The sequence below is a fragment of the Oncorhynchus masou genome, chromosome 27, assembly GCF_036934945.1.
Source record: "Oncorhynchus masou masou isolate Uvic2021 chromosome 27, UVic_Omas_1.1, whole genome shotgun sequence".
NCBI lineage: Eukaryota > Metazoa > Chordata > Actinopteri > Salmoniformes > Salmonidae > Oncorhynchus > Oncorhynchus masou.
This window is the reverse complement of record NC_088238.1, coordinates 39,279,164-39,298,060: the sequence shown is the minus strand read 5'-3', so window position 1 is coordinate 39,298,060 and position 18,897 is coordinate 39,279,164. Positions and strand designations below refer to the sequence as shown.

The window sequence follows — 18,897 nt, the reverse complement described above, 5'->3', positions numbered from 1 at the left end:
ACACTAAAACGTCTAAATTATGCGACGGATGTAGTTATTCAACGAAGATGTTGACGTCATTTATATGCGCCTTTACTCGGAAAGCTTTATGTTTTGTTGATGTTCGCTTTCTGTGGTGTTTTTGGCATTATGCAGGAGTTTGGCTACATTTAGGATTAATGCAATTTCTACGATAGTGTTCCGTACGTAGCCGATTCTGATAAGAATCGTCTATTTTTATTACTCCCAGTGTGTGAAATTGATCCTGATGGCGAATGACCGACTGCGAGCTTTGGAAGAGGTTGAGAATCAAATTGCAACGATTCTGCAGTGCGCCGGTTCGTCTACCTCTGCATGCAACAACAACAGTTCAAATACATTGTAATAACAAACGCATACCTAGCTAGTTAGATATACAATGCATTCCCGAAAGTATTCAGACCCCTTGACTTTTTCCACATTTTGTTACGTTACAACAAAAATTGATACTAAAATTTTAGACATTTTAGCAAATATATTAAACATAAAAAAACTGAAATACCACATTTACATAAGTATTCAGACCCTTTACCCAGTACTCTGTTGAAGCACCTTTGGAAGCTATTAGAGCCTCGAGTCTTCTTTGGTATGACACTACAAGCTTGACTCAACTGTATTTGGGCAGTTTTTCCCATTATTCTCTGCAGATCCTCTCAAGCTCTGTCAGGTTGGATGGGGAGTGTCGCTGCACAGCTATTTTCAGGTCTCTCCAGAAACGTTCGATCGGGTTCAAGTCCGAGCTCTGGCTGGGCCACTCAAGGACATTCAGAGACTCGTCCCGAATCCACTCCTGCGTTGTCTTGGCTGTGTGCTGAGGGTCATTGTCCTGTTGAAAGGTGAATCTTCACTCCAGTCTGAGGTCCTGAGTGCTCTGGGGCAGGTTTTCATCAAGGATCTCTGTACTTTGCTCTGCTCATCTTTGCCTCGATCCTGACTAGTCTCCCAGTCCCTGCCGCTGAAAAACTTTGCCACAACATGATGCTGCCTCCACCGTCCTTTAGGTGCCTTTTGGCAAACTCCAAGTGAGCTGTCATGTGCCTTTTACTGAGGAGTGGCTTCTTTCTGGCCACTCTACCATAAAGGCCTGATTGGTGGAGTGCTGCAGAGATGGTGTCCTTCTGGAACTATGGCAGAGTGACCATTGGGTTCTTGGCCACCTCCCTTACCAAGACCTTTCATTCCCCAGATTGCTCAGTTTGGCTTGGCGGCCAGCTCGAGGAAGAGTCTTGGTGGTTCCAAACTTCTTCCATTTAAAAATTATGGAGGCCACTGTGTTCTTGGGGACTTTCAATGCTGCATAATTTTTTGGGGACCCTTACCCAGATCTGTGTCGACACAATTCTGTCTCGGAGCTCAATGGACAATTCCTTCAACCTCATGGCTCGGTTTTTGCTCTGGCATGCACTGTCAACTGTGCCTTTCCAAATCATGTCCAACAATTTATTTTACCACAGGTGTACTCCAAGTTGTAAAAACATCAAGGATGATCAATGGAAACAGCATGCATCTGAGCTCAATTTCGAGTCTCATAACAAAGGGTCTGAATACTTATGTAAAAAAGGTATTTGTTTATTTTTAATACATTTGCAAAAATGTCTAAACTTGTTTTTGCCTTTGTCATTATGGGGGTATTGTGTGTAGATGGATGAGAAATGTATTTAATCCATTTTAGAATAAGGCTGAACATTACAAAATGTGGAATAGGGAAAGGTGTCTGAATACTTTTCAAATGCACCGTACATTAGCTCTGATCCAGGGCGTTAGTGTGGCTTGCTAGCGCTGGGCCTTCACCCTGGACCAGAGCTAACAGTAGTACCTGTGTCATTACATACCTAGCTAACTGTACCTCGCCACACATTTATAGTAATAGAAAAGAGCTCTTAGAAGGAATGGGCATTCATTGTCACTCTATTTTCTCAATGTCTGTAGTTGTTTAAGACAAGCCATGACAGTTTCTGTAAGTAAAGACATCAACTGTAGGCCTAATTCTGTTTTCTGTGTTTATCTTCTCTAGGCAACGTTGTGTTGGAGCTGTCTAAAGACAAGCACAATGCCAGTTTCCTGGACAGACAGCTCAGCCAGTTTACTGGATCCGTCAACAGAGTGGAGACTGAGCTCAGCTCACAAATCAGATACCTCACACAGGTAACGCACGCAGACAGACACAGTTGTACGTTTACTGGGGCCGTCAGAGTGGAGACTGAGCTCAGCTCCCACAGGTAAGAGGGGACACACAGAGATGCACAGACAGTCAGCCCAGTCAATTCACGAGCTCTGTCAGAGTAGACCGAGTTCAGGTCCCAGATCAGTACCTCACATAGGTAGGAGAAAGAAGAGACACACACGCATGCCCTCACACAAAGTGTGCCATGCCGTGAATTGAAACGTATACAGTACCAGTCAAACGTTGACACACCTACTCATTCCAGGGTTTTACTTTATTTTACTATTTTCCACATTATAGAATAATGGTGAAGACATCAAAACTTGAAATAACACATGGAATCATGTAGTAACCAAAAAAGTGTTAAACAAATCAACATGTATTTTATATTCTTCAAAGTAGCCACCCTTTGCTTTGATGACAGCTTTGCACACTCTTGGTATTCTCTCAACCAGCTTCATTAGGTGGAATGAATTTCAGTTAACAGGTGTGCCTTGTTAAAAGTTCATTTGTGGAATTTCTTTCCTTCTTAATAATGCCTTTGAGCCAATCAGTTGTATTGTGACAAGGTAGTGGTGGTGTACAGAAGATAGCCCTATTTGGTAAAAGACCAAGTCCATATTATGGCAAGAACAGCTCAAATAAGCAAAGAGAAACGACTGTCCATCATTACTTTAAGACATGAAGGTCAGTCAATCTCCGGAACATTTCAAGAACGTTGAAAGTCCCTTCAAGTGCAGTCGCCAAAACCATCAAGCGCTATGATGAAACTGGCTCTCATGAGGACCACCACAGGAAAGGAAGATCCAGAGTTACCTCTGCTGCAGAGGATAAGTTCATTAGAGTTAACTACACGTCAGATTGCCACCCAAATAAATGCTTCACAGAGTTCAAGTAACAGACACAAACGTTCAGAGGAGACTGCGTGAAATCAGGCCTTTGTGGTCGAATTGCTGCAAAGAAACCACTACTAAAGGACACCAATGAGAAGAAGAGACTTGCTTGGGCCAAGAAACATGAGCAATGGACATTCGACCGGTGGAAATCTGATGTCTATCTGAAATCTATTATTCTACAATGTAGAAAATGGTCAAAATAAAGAAAAACCCTTGAATGAGTAGGTCCAAACTTTTGACTGGTACTGTACATGTAACTTGGTAGTGTTGATATACGTAGCTCTCATGTAGTTGACCTCTTCTTTCTACATCAAAGTTATGCTTGTTTCACATTCACCTAGTAGTGTAGCCTTGTGCCAGCACTAACATTTCTCCCTTTCACCATACTGCCTTCTCTCTCCGTCCCCTGCAGGTTGCCACAGGCCAGCCCCACGAGGGCTCCACATACTCGGCCAGGAAAGACTGTCAAATGGCCTTGAACCGAGCAGAATACACCAGGGTCAAACTGGGAGAGCTGGGACGCACCTGCGAAGTTATGCTAGATCCACAACCCTGAGAAAACACACACGGTCGGTACTCGGGCAGAGCGCAGTTTCCATCGCTCGCTGTCACCACGGTGTTTTAGGACCACCTGCCGAAGAGAGGTGGGGACTGAAATACTTCATTTTTGTTTTGTTTTTGTATGATATCAGTCATGTATCTGGCAATGTTCTGGAATAAAGTTAGTGTTTCATTACATTATCCGGCTTGTGTCATGCATACACAGAACGTACACGCACTTACAAATACACCATTTTGTATGTTAAGTTTTTTATTTGACATTTTCTAAAATGCAGTACAAAATAAAGAAGCGACATATATTCTCCAATGTAATTTTTTATATAATCTTACATTTTTTTCATTGTCATTTTGTTCCATTTTATTGAGTAAAATAACATTGCTTATACAGCATCTTGGTTTCCTTGATAACAATATACTTTGTCTTAATTTAATTAATTCACAGATAAAGTATCAGGTAGCATTTAAGTATAGTTCTCTATGAATCTACATTTTTGTGGTAGCTTAAATTGTCCTTAAAATAAAATGTCTGACTCAATACACAAGCCTACAAATTGACATGATTGCGTGCGTTTCCATGGATAGATACCTCAACTAAGATTGAAGGGAACAAAAATAAAATATTTGTTTTTAAAAAGGGGAAGTTAAGTATTTTACTGAATATTTGAGATGGTTCCTCACCCTGAAAGTAGTCTATGGGCCAGGAGAAACTGTAATCCATGGTTGTAAAATACTGAACTTCGACTTTAGGTTTTTCTATACTTCACTGGTTTATAGACATGAGGACAATCGCCATTCAGATTTACAAAAAAAAAAAAGCTGGTAACACTTCTACCTGAAGCGGTTTCTTATGAAGTCTTATGCCTTATTAAACATTCATAGCACATGTAAATATAATACAGTAACAAAACAAGAGGCCTCTAGCCTTAGCTGTGATATAGTATCAATTTAACGGCCTTACTGCTTAATTACACAGTTTAATAAACCTCAATGGCCTCTACGGTGCTGTGAATGTTCATAAGGCCTTATAACGCTTCGTAAGATGCCACTTAAAGTACAGAGTTACCAAAAAGCTCATTGTAACGTTTACATGGTCCCTAAGAGTTTCTGGAGGTTCTAAAAGTTCTAATCACAAATATCACAACATTTTCCATATTGTTGCAGTGCATTGTTAGAATACCATGCCATGCGTTGATCCATTCATAACATGAACAGAGTATGAGCTTCGTAACCTTCTTATGAACCTTTATAACCTTCATGTGAAACTTCAAAACCAATGTGTTGTGACTGACATCACACCCCTGGAAATATATTTACACAAAAGCAAAACATTAACTTGAATGCAGATTTCCTTTCTAGTAATTATATTTCTATAATTGTTACAACCTCAACCATCTGGGTTCGTTCAAATGTGTAAAAACCAACCAATGTACAAAATGTTTTGTTAACGTGACCAATAACTCTTGTTAACCATGGACAGTTGTTGAATTAGGCAGCACGTTATGAAAAAAACACATTCTTGTCATTGAACCAAAATGGCTACAGTTACAATCTAATCCATTTAAACACACCTCTGCCCTGATATTAAAATACATCTTATAAGAAGAGGTGGTCATTGTTGTTACATTGCATTTGCTGGCTTAGTAATTTGTAACTCTTGGTTTGCTGTCGTTGAAGCTTATCCTTCTGAAACTGTACACAAGGTGGATACTTTATATTTTATGTTTATACGTTATATAAATCTATAACCTGATCAAACACAGTGATTTCCAATCTGATAAGTGAGCCAAGTTGCAATCAATCGATCCTCCGTATCTACCTTTGTTCTGCACCTACACACCATGATAGACACACGTAATTGACTGCAATGTACTTCTCTGTACTATCCTATCGGGTCTCTACAATCTAGATACTACAGCAGTAGCCTATGGCTGAATCTCAAATCACCCCCTCGCTCCTCCATTTGCGCGTTCACGCTTTCCTCCACCATTTGCACAAGTGTCCCAAAGCTGAGGGAGTGAAAATGATCCAAGGGTGTAAAGGGATATTTAGACTCTCAGATAACAAGGCTGCAGGCTTCAGAGTGAAGTGCAATCCCAACATGCACTGCAATATGTTTGGATTTGTGCAATTTCATACAAAATAATGTAGAGGTGTGCCTAATTATATGTCACATGCATTTATTTTTTTGGCCTGATTTCAAGACTTGACACATGTAAAAGATTAAATACCTCCCAAATTAAACTGTTACTGAGGTTTATATCTTGTAAAACGGCAGAGGGGATTTGTTCACTTGAATTTCATGCTTGTTTTATTAATTTCAGTGTGTCCCAACGTTGATGGGGTTATTGCTTATTCCATCGTCACCCTCGGAGTTTCATTAGCAACACGCGACAACGGAGGGCCCTCAGAGCGAGTTGGGAGGGGCGAGGGGGTGGTTTGGGATTCACTGTATCTCTCTATATCCTGTTCCAGAGGGGCCCCTGGTTATACCGGTTTATACACAACATATTTATTGACCTTAACATGGACTTGTGAAACCAACATTCATTTGATGTAGAATTTTTAAAGTTCAGTTTACACAATTTTAACTGTGAAACCGGTTCGGAACTAAGACCAACATACTAAGAGGTCCTGGAGAACCTGGATTGGGGAGTCTGACTATCCTATAAACTGTGCTCTTATTGGACTGCAGTGTTCTATAGTGAACTCTTATTGGCTGTTGAGTTGCATTTACAGTAATAATATTTACAGCAGTTGAGAGAATACAGCAGGGAATTAGCATAAGGTTAGTTTATATCACTTATGACTTTTTAATAATGAAAAATAAAATGTCTTTAGAATAAAATTAAAATAATGGCAACATTTAAGTACACATATCTCTGGCGATTATTACAACAATAAAAATATAATTATTTTCCCGCCATTATTTTCCCTACCTCCCATCCCCCGTGCCTGGCTTTTCCCCTCTTTCCTCCCATCGCCCTTTCCACTCCTCTCAACATTGGTGATTCTGATGATTGAGGCCAATGTTGGATGCTGGTAAATTTGAGAGATTGGACAATGATAAATTTAGCAGATTTGAGGTAGAAGATGCACTTTAACCACAGATCTAGGATCAAATAACTCTACTATCAATCCTAACCTTTACCATTACACGGTCAGATTGTTTTAATCAGTATATCAGTGATTAGGGGAAAACGTCAACCTGCATCAAACTTTCTCTCCAGAATTGACAGTATATTCGAGAGACCTGCAGAAGACTGCAGTACTGCTTATCACACACAAGGTGTGGCATTGAACACACATATGTGACTAATCAAAAAAATATCATTGGCTGATTTTGAATCAGTTTTAGCCAGGTTGATCATAACGAATAACACTACATGGACGGGACCGGGGGCTGATCCTAGCTCAGTACATCCTAGGCATGAGCCCTAATCTTATCGATGGTGGGGTTCAATCAAACTGCAACCAGGACATGCCATTTGACTTTTGTCAAATAATAAACTTTTGGCAAATCATAAATGTAAAAGAATAGTTATTTATCGTGTTCATGGCAATCAATGCATGTCGGGTGTGTGTGTGTGTGTGTGTGTGTGTGTGTGTAGGTTTTGATGCCGGAAGTCTCCTATGTAGTCCCTAACAGAAAAGGCCACAATGTCTGCACATACGATTCCGCGTATCTTCACGATGAATGCACCACACTCGCACCCTCCGTGTAAGTGCACTGCGCTTAAAAACACTCACTGTACTCTTAGCGCACTACACTCACAACCCTTCCTCGCTGTGAGTGCACTACACTTACACACTCCCTCCCTCAACTGTGACGATATGCAATCGTTCTACACTTGCCATAATGGATAGAGTATTGAGTTATTACAAATTGGATAATGAGCTTGTGTTTAGGATAAGTGAACAGCTGCAATGATCGTGTAGCATAGTGACCCGTCATGTTGTGGTCAAATAAATAGGTGGGTAAACGCTGGTCACCATTCGCGGTGAGTAAAGTAAATGCTCTCTATACTTTCAATGCATTTTCCCGCAAAAGGTGGAAGAGAAAAAAAAATCAGCGTAAATGGCGTTTAGGTGCGTTTACCCTCCACTCCACCACTGATAATAACAGTGTTATAACCATGTAATAACAATGCATTTGCATAAACTATTAAACTCGTGTTCCCTCTAAGTAGTTGTGCAGCAATGTAGTCCTGTACATTCAAGTTCCAGATTCCCCACATTTTCAAATAATTCCCAGATTTTCCAGAAATCCCGGTTGGAAGATCCCAGAATCAGAAGGGAATAAGCAGGAAATCCGGAATCCTCCAACCGGGATTTAAGGTAAACCTGGGGATTTTGGATATGTTTTTAATTACAAACATATATCTGTCTGTCTGACCGCTTGTGGGACCTATAGAACATATAAGATCAACCCTGAATCAACAAATGGACCCAAAACATATAGAATGATTTCCTAAAACAGAGACAGTTAACTCGACACGCCCTTTAAATATCTCCATCTCTCTCATTATCTCTGTTTCTCAAACAAAAGGAGTGACAAAATGAAGGAGATGAAATTAACAATGCCATCGCAAATGTAGGAGAAAGAACATGGGAGAGCAATTTGAATATGAAGAGAACGGGGAGAGGCTTTTAAAAATATCTGAGTGCTCCTGCACCCCTTTTCTGGAGTTGGGCCTACTGCCTGGTGCTGAGACTAGACCAGTGACTCGCCTAGCTCCTCTCCCCAGGTTTGGGTGCCTGGTCCTGGGGCAGGGAGAATTAGCAGAAGTGGTCATCCTCATCATCCTTCATTCCTTTCAGTCGGAGACGGGCAAAGTCCTCGAACACAAAGTCATCATCCTGAGAGAAATTACTGACAGAGAAGGAATGGAGGAAGAGATTCAAACTGTGTTCAACAACAAACAAGGTTAAATTGAAATCTGAGAAACACACTCTCTCTCTCGCTCTCTTACTTTGTCTCAAACTCTATAAGGTTAGCGTCCACTGGGGCATCAGTTTCTGGGACGGCTGTTGGAGAAAGTAATGACATGGCAAAACAGGTAACTATCACTGAAAAACATTTCTATTTCCAAAACGTCATTTTCTCTCGATCACACACAGGGGTCTGTACCTGATTGAGGTCTGGAAATGTGTTGGTCTGAGGGTTTGGGGTGCATCAGGACAAAAGGTAGCTCCACCGACACGTCGCTATACAGAGGACATACACAGTCATGTTAAAGCAACACCAGCCCACTCACTGGGCACACCAAGTCATTTCAACAATGGACAATTGGGTAATATTTGGTCGAGACATTGTGAAGCTCTCCTAAGACCTGCGACAATCTGCGCATGCGACCTTGAACAAGCACGCTTTATACGATTGCATAAGAAGACATTTATAGTTACAGTCAATTCAAAATGTGTCCATGGATGTGTTACTCATTTTAATGTTGAACGTTACATTAGCTTGCAAGATTATTTACTGTAATACAAAAGTAATACCGAATTCTGTTTGGTTGACAACCCAACCAAATATCAACATTTAAAGGATATGTATCTGCTGTTCGGAAAGTTTCATCTGAGCCACTGGCTTAATCCCATTCTTTAACTTCTATTTTTGGTTGAGATGGAGACGTGAATCCAACATATGATTTGTTAACTTGTCGACAAGGTAATAGGCTATTGATTGTATTTCAAATGTGATATTGAATTGTGTTTGGTTGTCGACACACTTAAAGGAGATTTAGGGCAATTCTACTAACAAAGACTACGGAGACTCCGATTTTTCACTTTAAAATGTATGTCAAACAAAATCCAATGATTGCAAAGTTAAACAAACCATTCAACTCGATTCACAAGGACAACTTTTAACAGTTTCCACTGACAATTTTGCAAAAACACATTTAATTCAAACAGCGCAGATGCAAAGTTAAAATGACCATTCGGAATGACTTTGATAGCAACACTGAATCAATTTACTTTATAAGTGGAGGTCTCTCAACAATCATTCTCATCATAGCACATTGGTAAGTCAGTGAAAAAATATCATAGCTAAGCAAGGCTGGGCTGGATTAAAACCCTGGATGGGAGACTAAAGGATAGCTGTAGATATGGAAATTCTCTAGAAGGAAGTACTGCCTAGCCTACAATCTGTCATTGTTTTAAAGGTACAAATTCAACATATTTCATGTTGTTCATGTTGAAATTTGCTTACCATGATTACACAATCCTATGGTTGAAATTTCACCCTCAAACAACAGTTATCGTCAACTGCTTTTTTTCCCAATTCGAAACATATTTGCCATGTTGACTCCATGTCACGATAGGTTGACAAAGGAAATCGAAAACAACGTTGATTCAACTAAATTGCCCCCCCCCCAAGTCGGAGACCAATCAGATGTCAGGCAGAGGTGACCTAATACTCGTAAAACATTCCAGCTTAATCCAGGTGGAAATGTTTACTTTTTACAACCACTTCGCGAACCTATGTCAGACAGACCATTTAGTGGATGTGTATGAGCCCAGATGTAACGTACCCGCCACGGGACACCACTAGTTTGACCTTGACTCTGTAGGACACCAGGATCCCCAGAACCTCCTTATTGGACACCTCTTTCACTCTGGAACACATCAAACAGACACACATCAATGAAACCCGACAGATAGACAAGAGGTAAACTGCATGCATATATACACAACCAGTTTATTAGGTGCGCCCCCCCCCCCCCCCCATTCACGAAAAATGGATTGTGGCTTCCTATATGAATCGAATCCAATTGCATTGGTCACATACGCATGGTTAGCAGATGTTATTGCGAGTGTAGCGTAATGCTTGTGCTTCTAGTTCCGACAGTGCAGTAATATCTAGCAAGTAATCTCACAATTCCACAACACATGCAAATCGAAGTAAAGGGATGGAATAAGAATATATACATATAAATATATGGATGAGCGATGACCAAGCGACATAAGTAAGATGAAATAGATGGTATAAAATACAGTATATACATATGAGAAATGCAAGATATGTAAACATTATTAAAGTGGCATTATTAAAGTGACTAGTGATCCATTTATTAAAGTGGCCAATGATTTTAAGTCTGTATGTAGGCAGCAGCCTCTCCGCGTTAGTGATGGCTGTTTAACAGTCCGATGGCCTTAAGATAGAAGCTGTTTTTCAGTCTCTCGGTCCCAGATTTGATGCACCTGTACTGACCTCGCCTTCTTGATGGTAGTGGGGTGAACAGGCAGCTTGGGTGGTTGTTGTCCTTGATGATCTTTTTGGCCTTCCTGTGACACCGGGTGCTGTAGGTGTCCTGGAGGGCAGGTAGTTTGCCTCCGGTGATGCATTGTGCAGACCGCACCACCCTCTGGAGAGCCTTGCAGTTGTGGGTGGTGCAGTTGCCGTACCAGGCGGTGATACAGCCCGACAGGATGCTCTCAATTGCGCATCTGTAAAAGTTTGTGAGGGTTTTAGGTGACAAGCCAAATTTTTTCAGCCTCCTTAGGTTTCCAAACTTTCCACCTTCTCCACTGTTGTCCCGTTGATGTGGATAGGGAGGTGCTCCCTTTGCTGTTTCTTGAAGTCCACAATCATCTCCTTTGTTTTGTGGGCGTTGAGTGAATGGTTGTTTTCCTGATACCACACTCCAAGTGCCCTCACCTCCTCCCTGTAGGCTGTCTCATCGTTGTTGGTAATCAAGCCCACTAGTGTTGTGCCGTCTGCAAACTTGATGATTGAGTTGGAGGCATGCATGGCCACGCAGTCGTGGGTGAACAGGGAGTACAGGAGAAGGCTGAGCACGCACCCTTGTGGGGCCCCAGTGTTCAGGATCAGCGAAGTGGAGATGTTGTTTCCTACTTTCACCACCTGAGGGCAGCCCGTCAGGAAGTCCCGGACCCAATTGCACAGGGCGGGGGTGAGACCCAGGGCTGAGCTGTAGTCAATGAACAGCATTCCTCTTGTCGAGATGGGATAGGGCAGTGTGCAGTGTGATGGCGATTGCATCGTCTGTGGACCTATTGGGGCGGTATGCAAATTGAAGTGGTTCTAGGGTGGCAGGTAAGGTGGAGGTGATATGATCCTTGACTAGCCTCTCAAAGCACTTCATGATGACAGAAGTGAGTGCTGCGGGGCGATAGTCAGTTCAGTTACCTTTGACTTCTTGGGTATAGAAACAATGGTGGCCATCTTGAAGCATGTGGGGACTGCAGACTGGGATAGGGAGCAATTGAATAGGTCCATCAACACACCAGCCAGCTGGTCTGTGCATGCTCTGAGGACACGTTTAAATGTCTTACTCACGTCAGCCACAGAGCAGGAGATGGAGGGCCCATAGGCCTTGGTAGCGGGCCTCGTCCGTGGCACTATATTATCCTCAAAGAGGGGTTTAGTTGAATAGCAACTCCACTTTGTCTCTATACCGACATCTCGCTTGTTTGATTGTCTTGCGGAGGGAATAACTACACTGTTTGTATTCGGCCATATCCCCAGTCATCTTTCCATGGTTAAACGCGGTGGTTTGCGCTTTCAGTTTTGCGCGAATGCCCCCATAAGCAGGCAGATAGGTATTGAGGCATTTTTTTTTTTTTTTACCTTTATTTAACCAGGCAAGTCAGTTAATAAGAACAAATTCTTATTTTCAAAGACTGCCTAGGAACAGTGGGTTAACTGCCTGTTCAGGGGCAAAACGACAGATTTGCACCTTGTCAGCTCGGGGGTTTGAACTTGCAACCTTCCGGTTACTAGTCCAACGCTCTAACCACTAGGCTACCCTGCCGCCTCAGTTACTCTTTGATTGAATTTTGGAATGGGAAAACAAGTGACCTAAACGACTTTCAGCATGGTGTGATAATCGGTGGCAGGCACGCCGGATCCAGTAATACAGAAACGGCCACCCTTCTGGGCTTTTCACACAGGGTTTCCGACAAACAAAAAACATCCAGTCAACGACAGTCCTGTGGGAGAAAACAGCTTGTTGATGAGAGAGCTCAGCTCGAAGGATAATGGCAAGAATCGTGCAAGCTAACAGGCGGGCCACAAACAGACAAATAACAATGCCGTACAACAGTGGTGTGCAGAACGGCATCTCGGAATGCACAACTCGGCGATCCTTGTCACTGATGGGCTATTGCCACAGACGACCACACCGGGTTCCACTCCTATCAGCTAAAAACAAGAAGAAGTGGCTCCAGTGGGCACGCGATCATCAACACTGGACAATTGAGGAGTGGAAAAACATTGCCTGGTCTGAAGAATCCTGGTTCCTGTTGAGTCATGCTGATGGCAGAGTCAGGATTTGGTAGAGGCAGCATGAGTCAATGGACCCATCCTGCCTGGTGTCAATGGTACAGGCTGGTGGCAGTGGTATACCGCTGTCCAATCTGCAGTACTTGGTGATGCCATCGCGTCAGTATGTACCAACATCTCTGTGGAACGTATTACAACTTGTAGAATCCACGCCCCAAAGAATTCAGGCTGTTCTGAAGGCAAAGGGGATCTGACCCAGTACTAGATGGGTGTACCTAATAAACTGTCCTGTGAATATATAGAGTGATACGTTGATATGAGAGGCAGTGTTGTTTGGTGGACATTCCTGCAGTCAGCATGTGGCATTGTGTTGTGTGACAAAACTGCACATTTTAGAGTGCCCTTTTATTTTCCCCAGCACAAGGTGCACCTGTGTCATGATCATGTTGTTTAATCAGCTTCTTGATATGCCACACCTGTGAGGTTGATATATTATGCTCACTAACAGGAATGAAAAACTTCTGCACACATTTTTTTGACATAATACGCTTTTTGTGGGTATGGAAAAATTCGGTGATCTTTTATTTCAGATAATGAAACAACACTTTACATATATTTTTACAGTGCATTCGGAAAGTATTCAGACCCCTTGACTTATCCACATTTTGTTACGTTACAGCCTTATTCTAAAATGTATTAAATGTTTTTACCCTCATCAATTTACACACAATACCCCATAACTGTCACAACCTGACCATAGTTTGCTTTGTATGTTTCTATGTTTTATTTGGTCAGGGTGTGATCTGAGTGGGCATTCTATGTTGTGTGTCTAGTTTGTCTGTTTCTGTGTTTGGCCTGATATGGTTCTCAATCAGAGGCAGGTGTTAGTCATTGTCTCTGATTGGGAACCATATTTAGGTAGCCTGTTTGGTGTTGGGTTTTGTGGGTGTTCCCGTCTCTGTGTTTGCAGCAGATAGGGCTGTTTTGGGTTTTCACGGTTCTTGTTTTATTAGTTTGTTCATGTGTAGAGTCTTTATAAATTAAACATGAATAGAAACCACGCTGCATTTTGGTCCACCTCTCCTTCACCGCAAGAAAACCGTTACAATAACGACAAAGCAAAAACAGGTTTTTAGACATTTTGGCAAATTTATATAAAAAAATATATATATTAAATTTACATAAGTATTCAGACCCTTTACTCAGTACCTTGTTGAAGAACATTTGTCAGCAATTACTGACAAATGTAAGGCCTCAAGCCTTATTGGGTATGACACTACAAGCCTGGCATACAGTGCCTTGTGAAAGCATTCACCCCCTTGGCATTTTTCCTCTTTTGTTGCCTTACAACCTGGAATTAAAATATATTTTTTGGGGGGGGTTTGTATCATTTGATTTACACAACATGTCTAGCACTTTGAAGATGCAAAATATTTATTGTGAAACAAACAAGAAATAAGACCAAAAAAAATAGAAAACTTGAGCGTGCATAACAATTCACCCCCCAAAAGTCAATACTTTGTAGAGCCACCTTTTGCAGCAATTACAGCTGCACGTCTCTTGGGATGTGTCTCTATAAGCTTGGCACATCTAGCCATTGGGATTTTTGCCAATTCTTCAAGGCAGAACTGCTCCAGTTCCTTCAAGTCAGATGGGTTCTGCTGGTGTACAGCAATCTTTAAGTCATACAACAGATTCTCAATTAGATTGAGGTCTGGGCTTTGACTAGGCCATTCCAAGACATTTAAATGTTTCCCCTTAAACCACTCAAGTGTTGATTTAGCAGTATGTTTAGGGTTATTGTCCTGCTGGAAGGTGAACCTCCGTCCCAGTCTCAAATCTCTGGAAGACAAACAGGTTTCCCTCAAGAATTTCCCTGTATTTAGCACCATCCATCATTCCTTCAATTCTGACGAGCTTCCCAGTCCCTGCTGATGAAAAACTGCTGCCACCACCATGCTTTGCCTTGATGACAGCTGTGCACACTCTTGGCATTCTCTCAACCAGCTTCACCTGGAATGCTTTTCCAACAGGCTTGAAGGAGTTCCCACACATGCTGAGCACTTGTTGGCTGCATTTCCTTCACTCTGCGGTCCGACTCATCCCAAACCATCTCAATTGGGTTGAGGTCGGGTGATTGTGGAGGCCAGGTCGTCTGATGCAGCAGTCCATCACTCTCTTTCTTGGTCAAATAGCCCTTACACTGCCTGGAGGTGTATTGGGTCATTGTTCTGTTGAAAAACAAATGATAGTCCCACTAAGCACAAACCAGATGGGATGGCGTATCGCTCCAGAATGCTGTGGTAGCCATGTTGGTTAAACATGCCTTGAATTCTAAATATATCACTGACAGTGTCACCAGAAAAACAGCCCCACGCCATCAAACCTCCTCCTTCCCTGCTTCACGTAGGGAACCACACATGCAGAGATCATCCGTTCACCTACTCTGCGTCTCAAATTTGGACTCGCCAGGCTTCAGGACAGATTTCCACCAGCAAGTCTCTTCTTCTTATTGGTGTCGTTTAGTTGTGGTTTCTTTGCAGCAATTCAACCATGAAGGCCTGATTCACACAATCTTCTCTGAACAGTTGATGTTGAGATGTGTCTGTTACTTGAACTCTGTGAAGCATTTATTTGGGCTGCAATCTGAGGTGCAGTTAACTTTAATGAACTTATCCTCTGCAGCAGAGGTAACTCTGGGTCTTCCTTTCCTGTGGCGGTCCTCAGGAGATCCAGTTTCATCAAAGCGCTTGATGGTTTTTTGCGACTGCACTTGAAGAAAGTTCTTGAAATGTTCTGTATTGACTGACCTTCATGTCTTAACGTAATGATGGACTGTCTTTTCTCTTTGCTTGTTTGAGATGTTTTTGCCATAATATGGACTTGGTCTTTTACCAAATAGGGATATATTCTGTATACCAACCCTATCTTGTCACAACACAACTGATTGGCTCAAACGCATTAAGGAGGAAAGAAATTCCACAAATTAATTTTTAACAAGGCACACCTGTTAATTGAAATGCATTCCAGGAGACTACCTCATGAAGCTGGTTGAGAGAACGCCAAAAGTGTGCAAAGCTGTCAAGGCAAAGGGTGGCTATTTGAAGAATCTCAAATATAAAATATATTTTGAAACGTTTTTGGTTACTACATGATTCCATATGTGTTATTTCATAGTTTTGATGTCTTCACTATTCTACAATGTGGAAAATAGTAAAAATAAAGATAAACCCTGGAATGAGTAGGTGTGTCCAAACGTTTGACTGGTACTGTATGTGAGTTTTCATGTGCGTGTCTCTCTCTCTAGTCTCTTACATGGTGCTGGAGGCCAGGTTGGTGTCTTCGTGCTTCAGCTTCCCGTCCAGAGCCAGGCCTCTCTTCTCTCTGTTATTGGTGAGCATGGGAGTCAGGGTGTACACCTTACAGAACGTACTGCTGGGGGACACCTGGTCACTGTGGAGAGAGAAAGAATTGACCATTTCTCTGTTTCATCATACGTGTTTTTGTTTTTTTTAAATCACTCACTCTCGTTCGTACACGCGTCCACAACGCTTGGGAAGCAGTAAGGAAAGTTGAGAGGAAAGAAAAGGATTAAAGATGCTGACATTAGAGCAGAGAGAAAGAGGATTATTGAAGGGGACTAGATTGGGTACCAGTCAGAGATTTTCTGCAATTTGAAAGGAAGGTAATTGGGATTTGGGGCCATTGGCTTCTTGAAGAGGACTGGATAAGGGAGGGACCAAAAGGATAATTATCCAGGTGGGAGGTTAGGCATCAAGATTTAGGCTATGAGGGGAAGTTTTGGTGAGCCTAAATCAAGCCAGGTACTGGGGTTGTGGGGAGGTCTAGGTCTGCGAGTTCCGGGGGTTAAAGTAACTGTCCAGTGAAATTCTCACTTTTAAAAGTTCATATTCGGTTAACTCACACCCAAATAACGTTGTTAACTCATCATATGCTCGTATGAGGCCAAAGCATGAATTGGAGGGGGGGGGGGGGACACTTCAAAAACCCCACCTCAAACTTGTATCTCAAACAGACCATTTCAAAAATGCTTGCTATTTCCTCATAAAGGATGACGTCATGACTTGGCCAATCAGCGATTCATATTTGAATAACCGGTTCACACCCACACCATTCGGTTGTTGGGAGTACGCCCACACCATTTAAAACACAGAAAAGCAGCTTTTTAACATACTTAATAAACAAATTCGAGGTCATATTTTATAGAAATCTGGAAACACTGGATAGTTACTTTAAGCCATTCGTATTGTTGCTCCTCTACTCACCAGTCGGAGGTGTGGCCCACAGACTTATTGTAGGTGTCACATCTGTGCAGCACTACATCAGTCACCTGTAAAACTACAGTACAGGGGGAGAGAACACCAACTCCATGATGTCATAACAAGGGGACGAGGGGCTGTGATGTTACTAGGCGGGGGAGGAGATGAGGTTGCCTGTTGTCTCAGAGTGGGTTGGGTGGGAGGTAGCAGGGCAAGAGAGGTGTTGAGCTGAGAGGAGGAGAGGGGCAGTCTGGAATGGTAGTACCAGTAGACAGGTGGGTTTGCAGGGTCTGGTATATCGGGAGGGGGGCAGGAGTATGATGTCGAAGCATAGCACATTTTCAGTGAGCATAGAAGGTCAGACAACATGAGGGTAGAAGTTATGCAGAAATAATGAAACAAAACGAAGAGTACCGAAAGTGAGTCTCTATTTGGCCACACAATCTGTGCGTTATTCACCCAACATTCTCTCACAGAGGAGAAAAGAGAGAGGTGAAGAAAGGAGAGTGGTCCCGAGGGCCAAAGGAGAGAGAGAACGTGATGAAGAGAAGGTTACAGGGATGGAGAGAGAGGTTCCGGAGAGAAGGGGTACTCACTCTGCCTCCTCCTGTGCAACAGGACACTTGTACTGAGCCGTACTGAACAGACAGATATCGGCATACTGACGCACTGCGGCAGGGGAGAGAAAGGGTTAACAACACCAGGAGAGGCAAACTACTGACAGACACACAGACACACAGCAACAAAAGATGGAGAGAGCAGAGGAGTGGCAGATGGGGAAGGTTTGCGCCTCTCCTCTGCTACAGCCTTTCCCAAATCGCTCCGAAACCCTCCCCCTTGGGCCTAACCCCTCGATGTTTGTAGATCTGTAGGGTTTGGGTAGGTATTAGCAGTGCAGTGATGGAGCTTATGCATAAAAGAAGGGTTGGGGCGAGGGGGGAGGGGGGGGGGGGTTGAATTGGGGCCAGCTGATCACACGTTTGTCTCTTACCTGAAATTTTCATCCTCTTCACTGTTTTGGTGGAGTTGTTGGTGACATGGACATTCACACTGATAGGCTCTCCGTGGTAGTAGAGCTGAGAAAGAGGGGGAGGAAGAGAGGAAGACAGAAGAGCGGAAGTCCGAGCGAGAAAGAGAAGGAAAGGAAGAGACGGAGAAAACGGGGAGGAGTGACTTCGGGTTGGTGGGGCGATAATCTCAGGCTTTAACCAATCCAATCAACCAAATGTTTACATAACGCTTTTATCTAATTAATTCATGTGTGTGTGTGTGTGTCCCCGTCGTGCGTCGGCCTCTGTCTGTCTCGTGGGGGGGGGGGGGGCTGCCCTACCTCTTTATCCAGGGAGGCCTCTAGATGTAGGGATCTATCTGACAGTAGGAAGGATCGCGTCGTCTCCACCATGGGCTGAGGACCAGGCTTCTCAGGGGCGTACTGCACCTTACGGATCACCAGACGCACAGAGTTCCTATAACAACATAGGTAATATCATATGAAAAAGCTAGTCATATGACCAACACACACACAGACACACGCTAGGGTTATCAACAGCACGGAGTTCCTTAAACAGCACATACACAATCACTTAAACCATCTGCACTGAATCCCCGGATCAAAACGCAGAGCTTCGACGACACTGTACCTTTTGTGTATTTTCTCCTCTACAGTCCTGGCGCAGAAGGCTCTGACCTCAAAGTCCACTCCACAAGCCTGAGCAGAGATGAAGGCAGAGG

The 18,897-nt window shown here is 42.8% G+C and overlaps 2 protein-coding genes across 2 annotated transcripts in view; one reads left to right on the top strand and one right to left on the bottom strand.

Annotated features, from left to right (window-relative positions):
* Positions 1-61: 61 nt before the first annotated feature.
* LOC135516114 (mediator of RNA polymerase II transcription subunit 11) lies at positions 62-3,816 on the top strand. Its single transcript, XM_064940160.1, has 3 exons — positions 62-317; positions 2,033-2,163; positions 3,491-3,816. Exons 1-3 carry the CDS (start codon positions 248-250, stop codon positions 3,632-3,634), a joined length of 345 nt encoding a protein of 114 aa, XP_064796232.1. The 5' UTR covers positions 62-247; the 3' UTR covers positions 3,635-3,816.
* Positions 3,817-3,868: 52 nt separating this feature from the next.
* The window catches only part of arrb2b (arrestin, beta 2b), a 72,355-nt gene continuing 57,326 nt past the window's right edge, over positions 3,869-18,897 (bottom strand). Inside the window, exons 7-15 of the mRNA XM_064940159.1 lie at positions 18,807-18,874; positions 18,497-18,632; positions 18,158-18,242; positions 17,763-17,835; positions 16,202-16,339; positions 10,173-10,256; positions 8,768-8,844; positions 8,610-8,664; positions 3,869-8,509 (exon numbers count right to left, since the gene is read on the bottom strand). Of these exons, the coding sequence (XP_064796231.1) occupies positions 8,416-8,509; positions 8,610-8,664; positions 8,768-8,844; positions 10,173-10,256; positions 16,202-16,339; positions 17,763-17,835; positions 18,158-18,242; positions 18,497-18,632; positions 18,807-18,874 (810 nt within the window). The 3' untranslated portion in view covers positions 3,869-8,415. The remainder of the gene's footprint in view (positions 8,510-8,609; positions 8,665-8,767; positions 8,845-10,172; positions 10,257-16,201; positions 16,340-17,762; positions 17,836-18,157; positions 18,243-18,496; positions 18,633-18,806; positions 18,875-18,897) is intronic.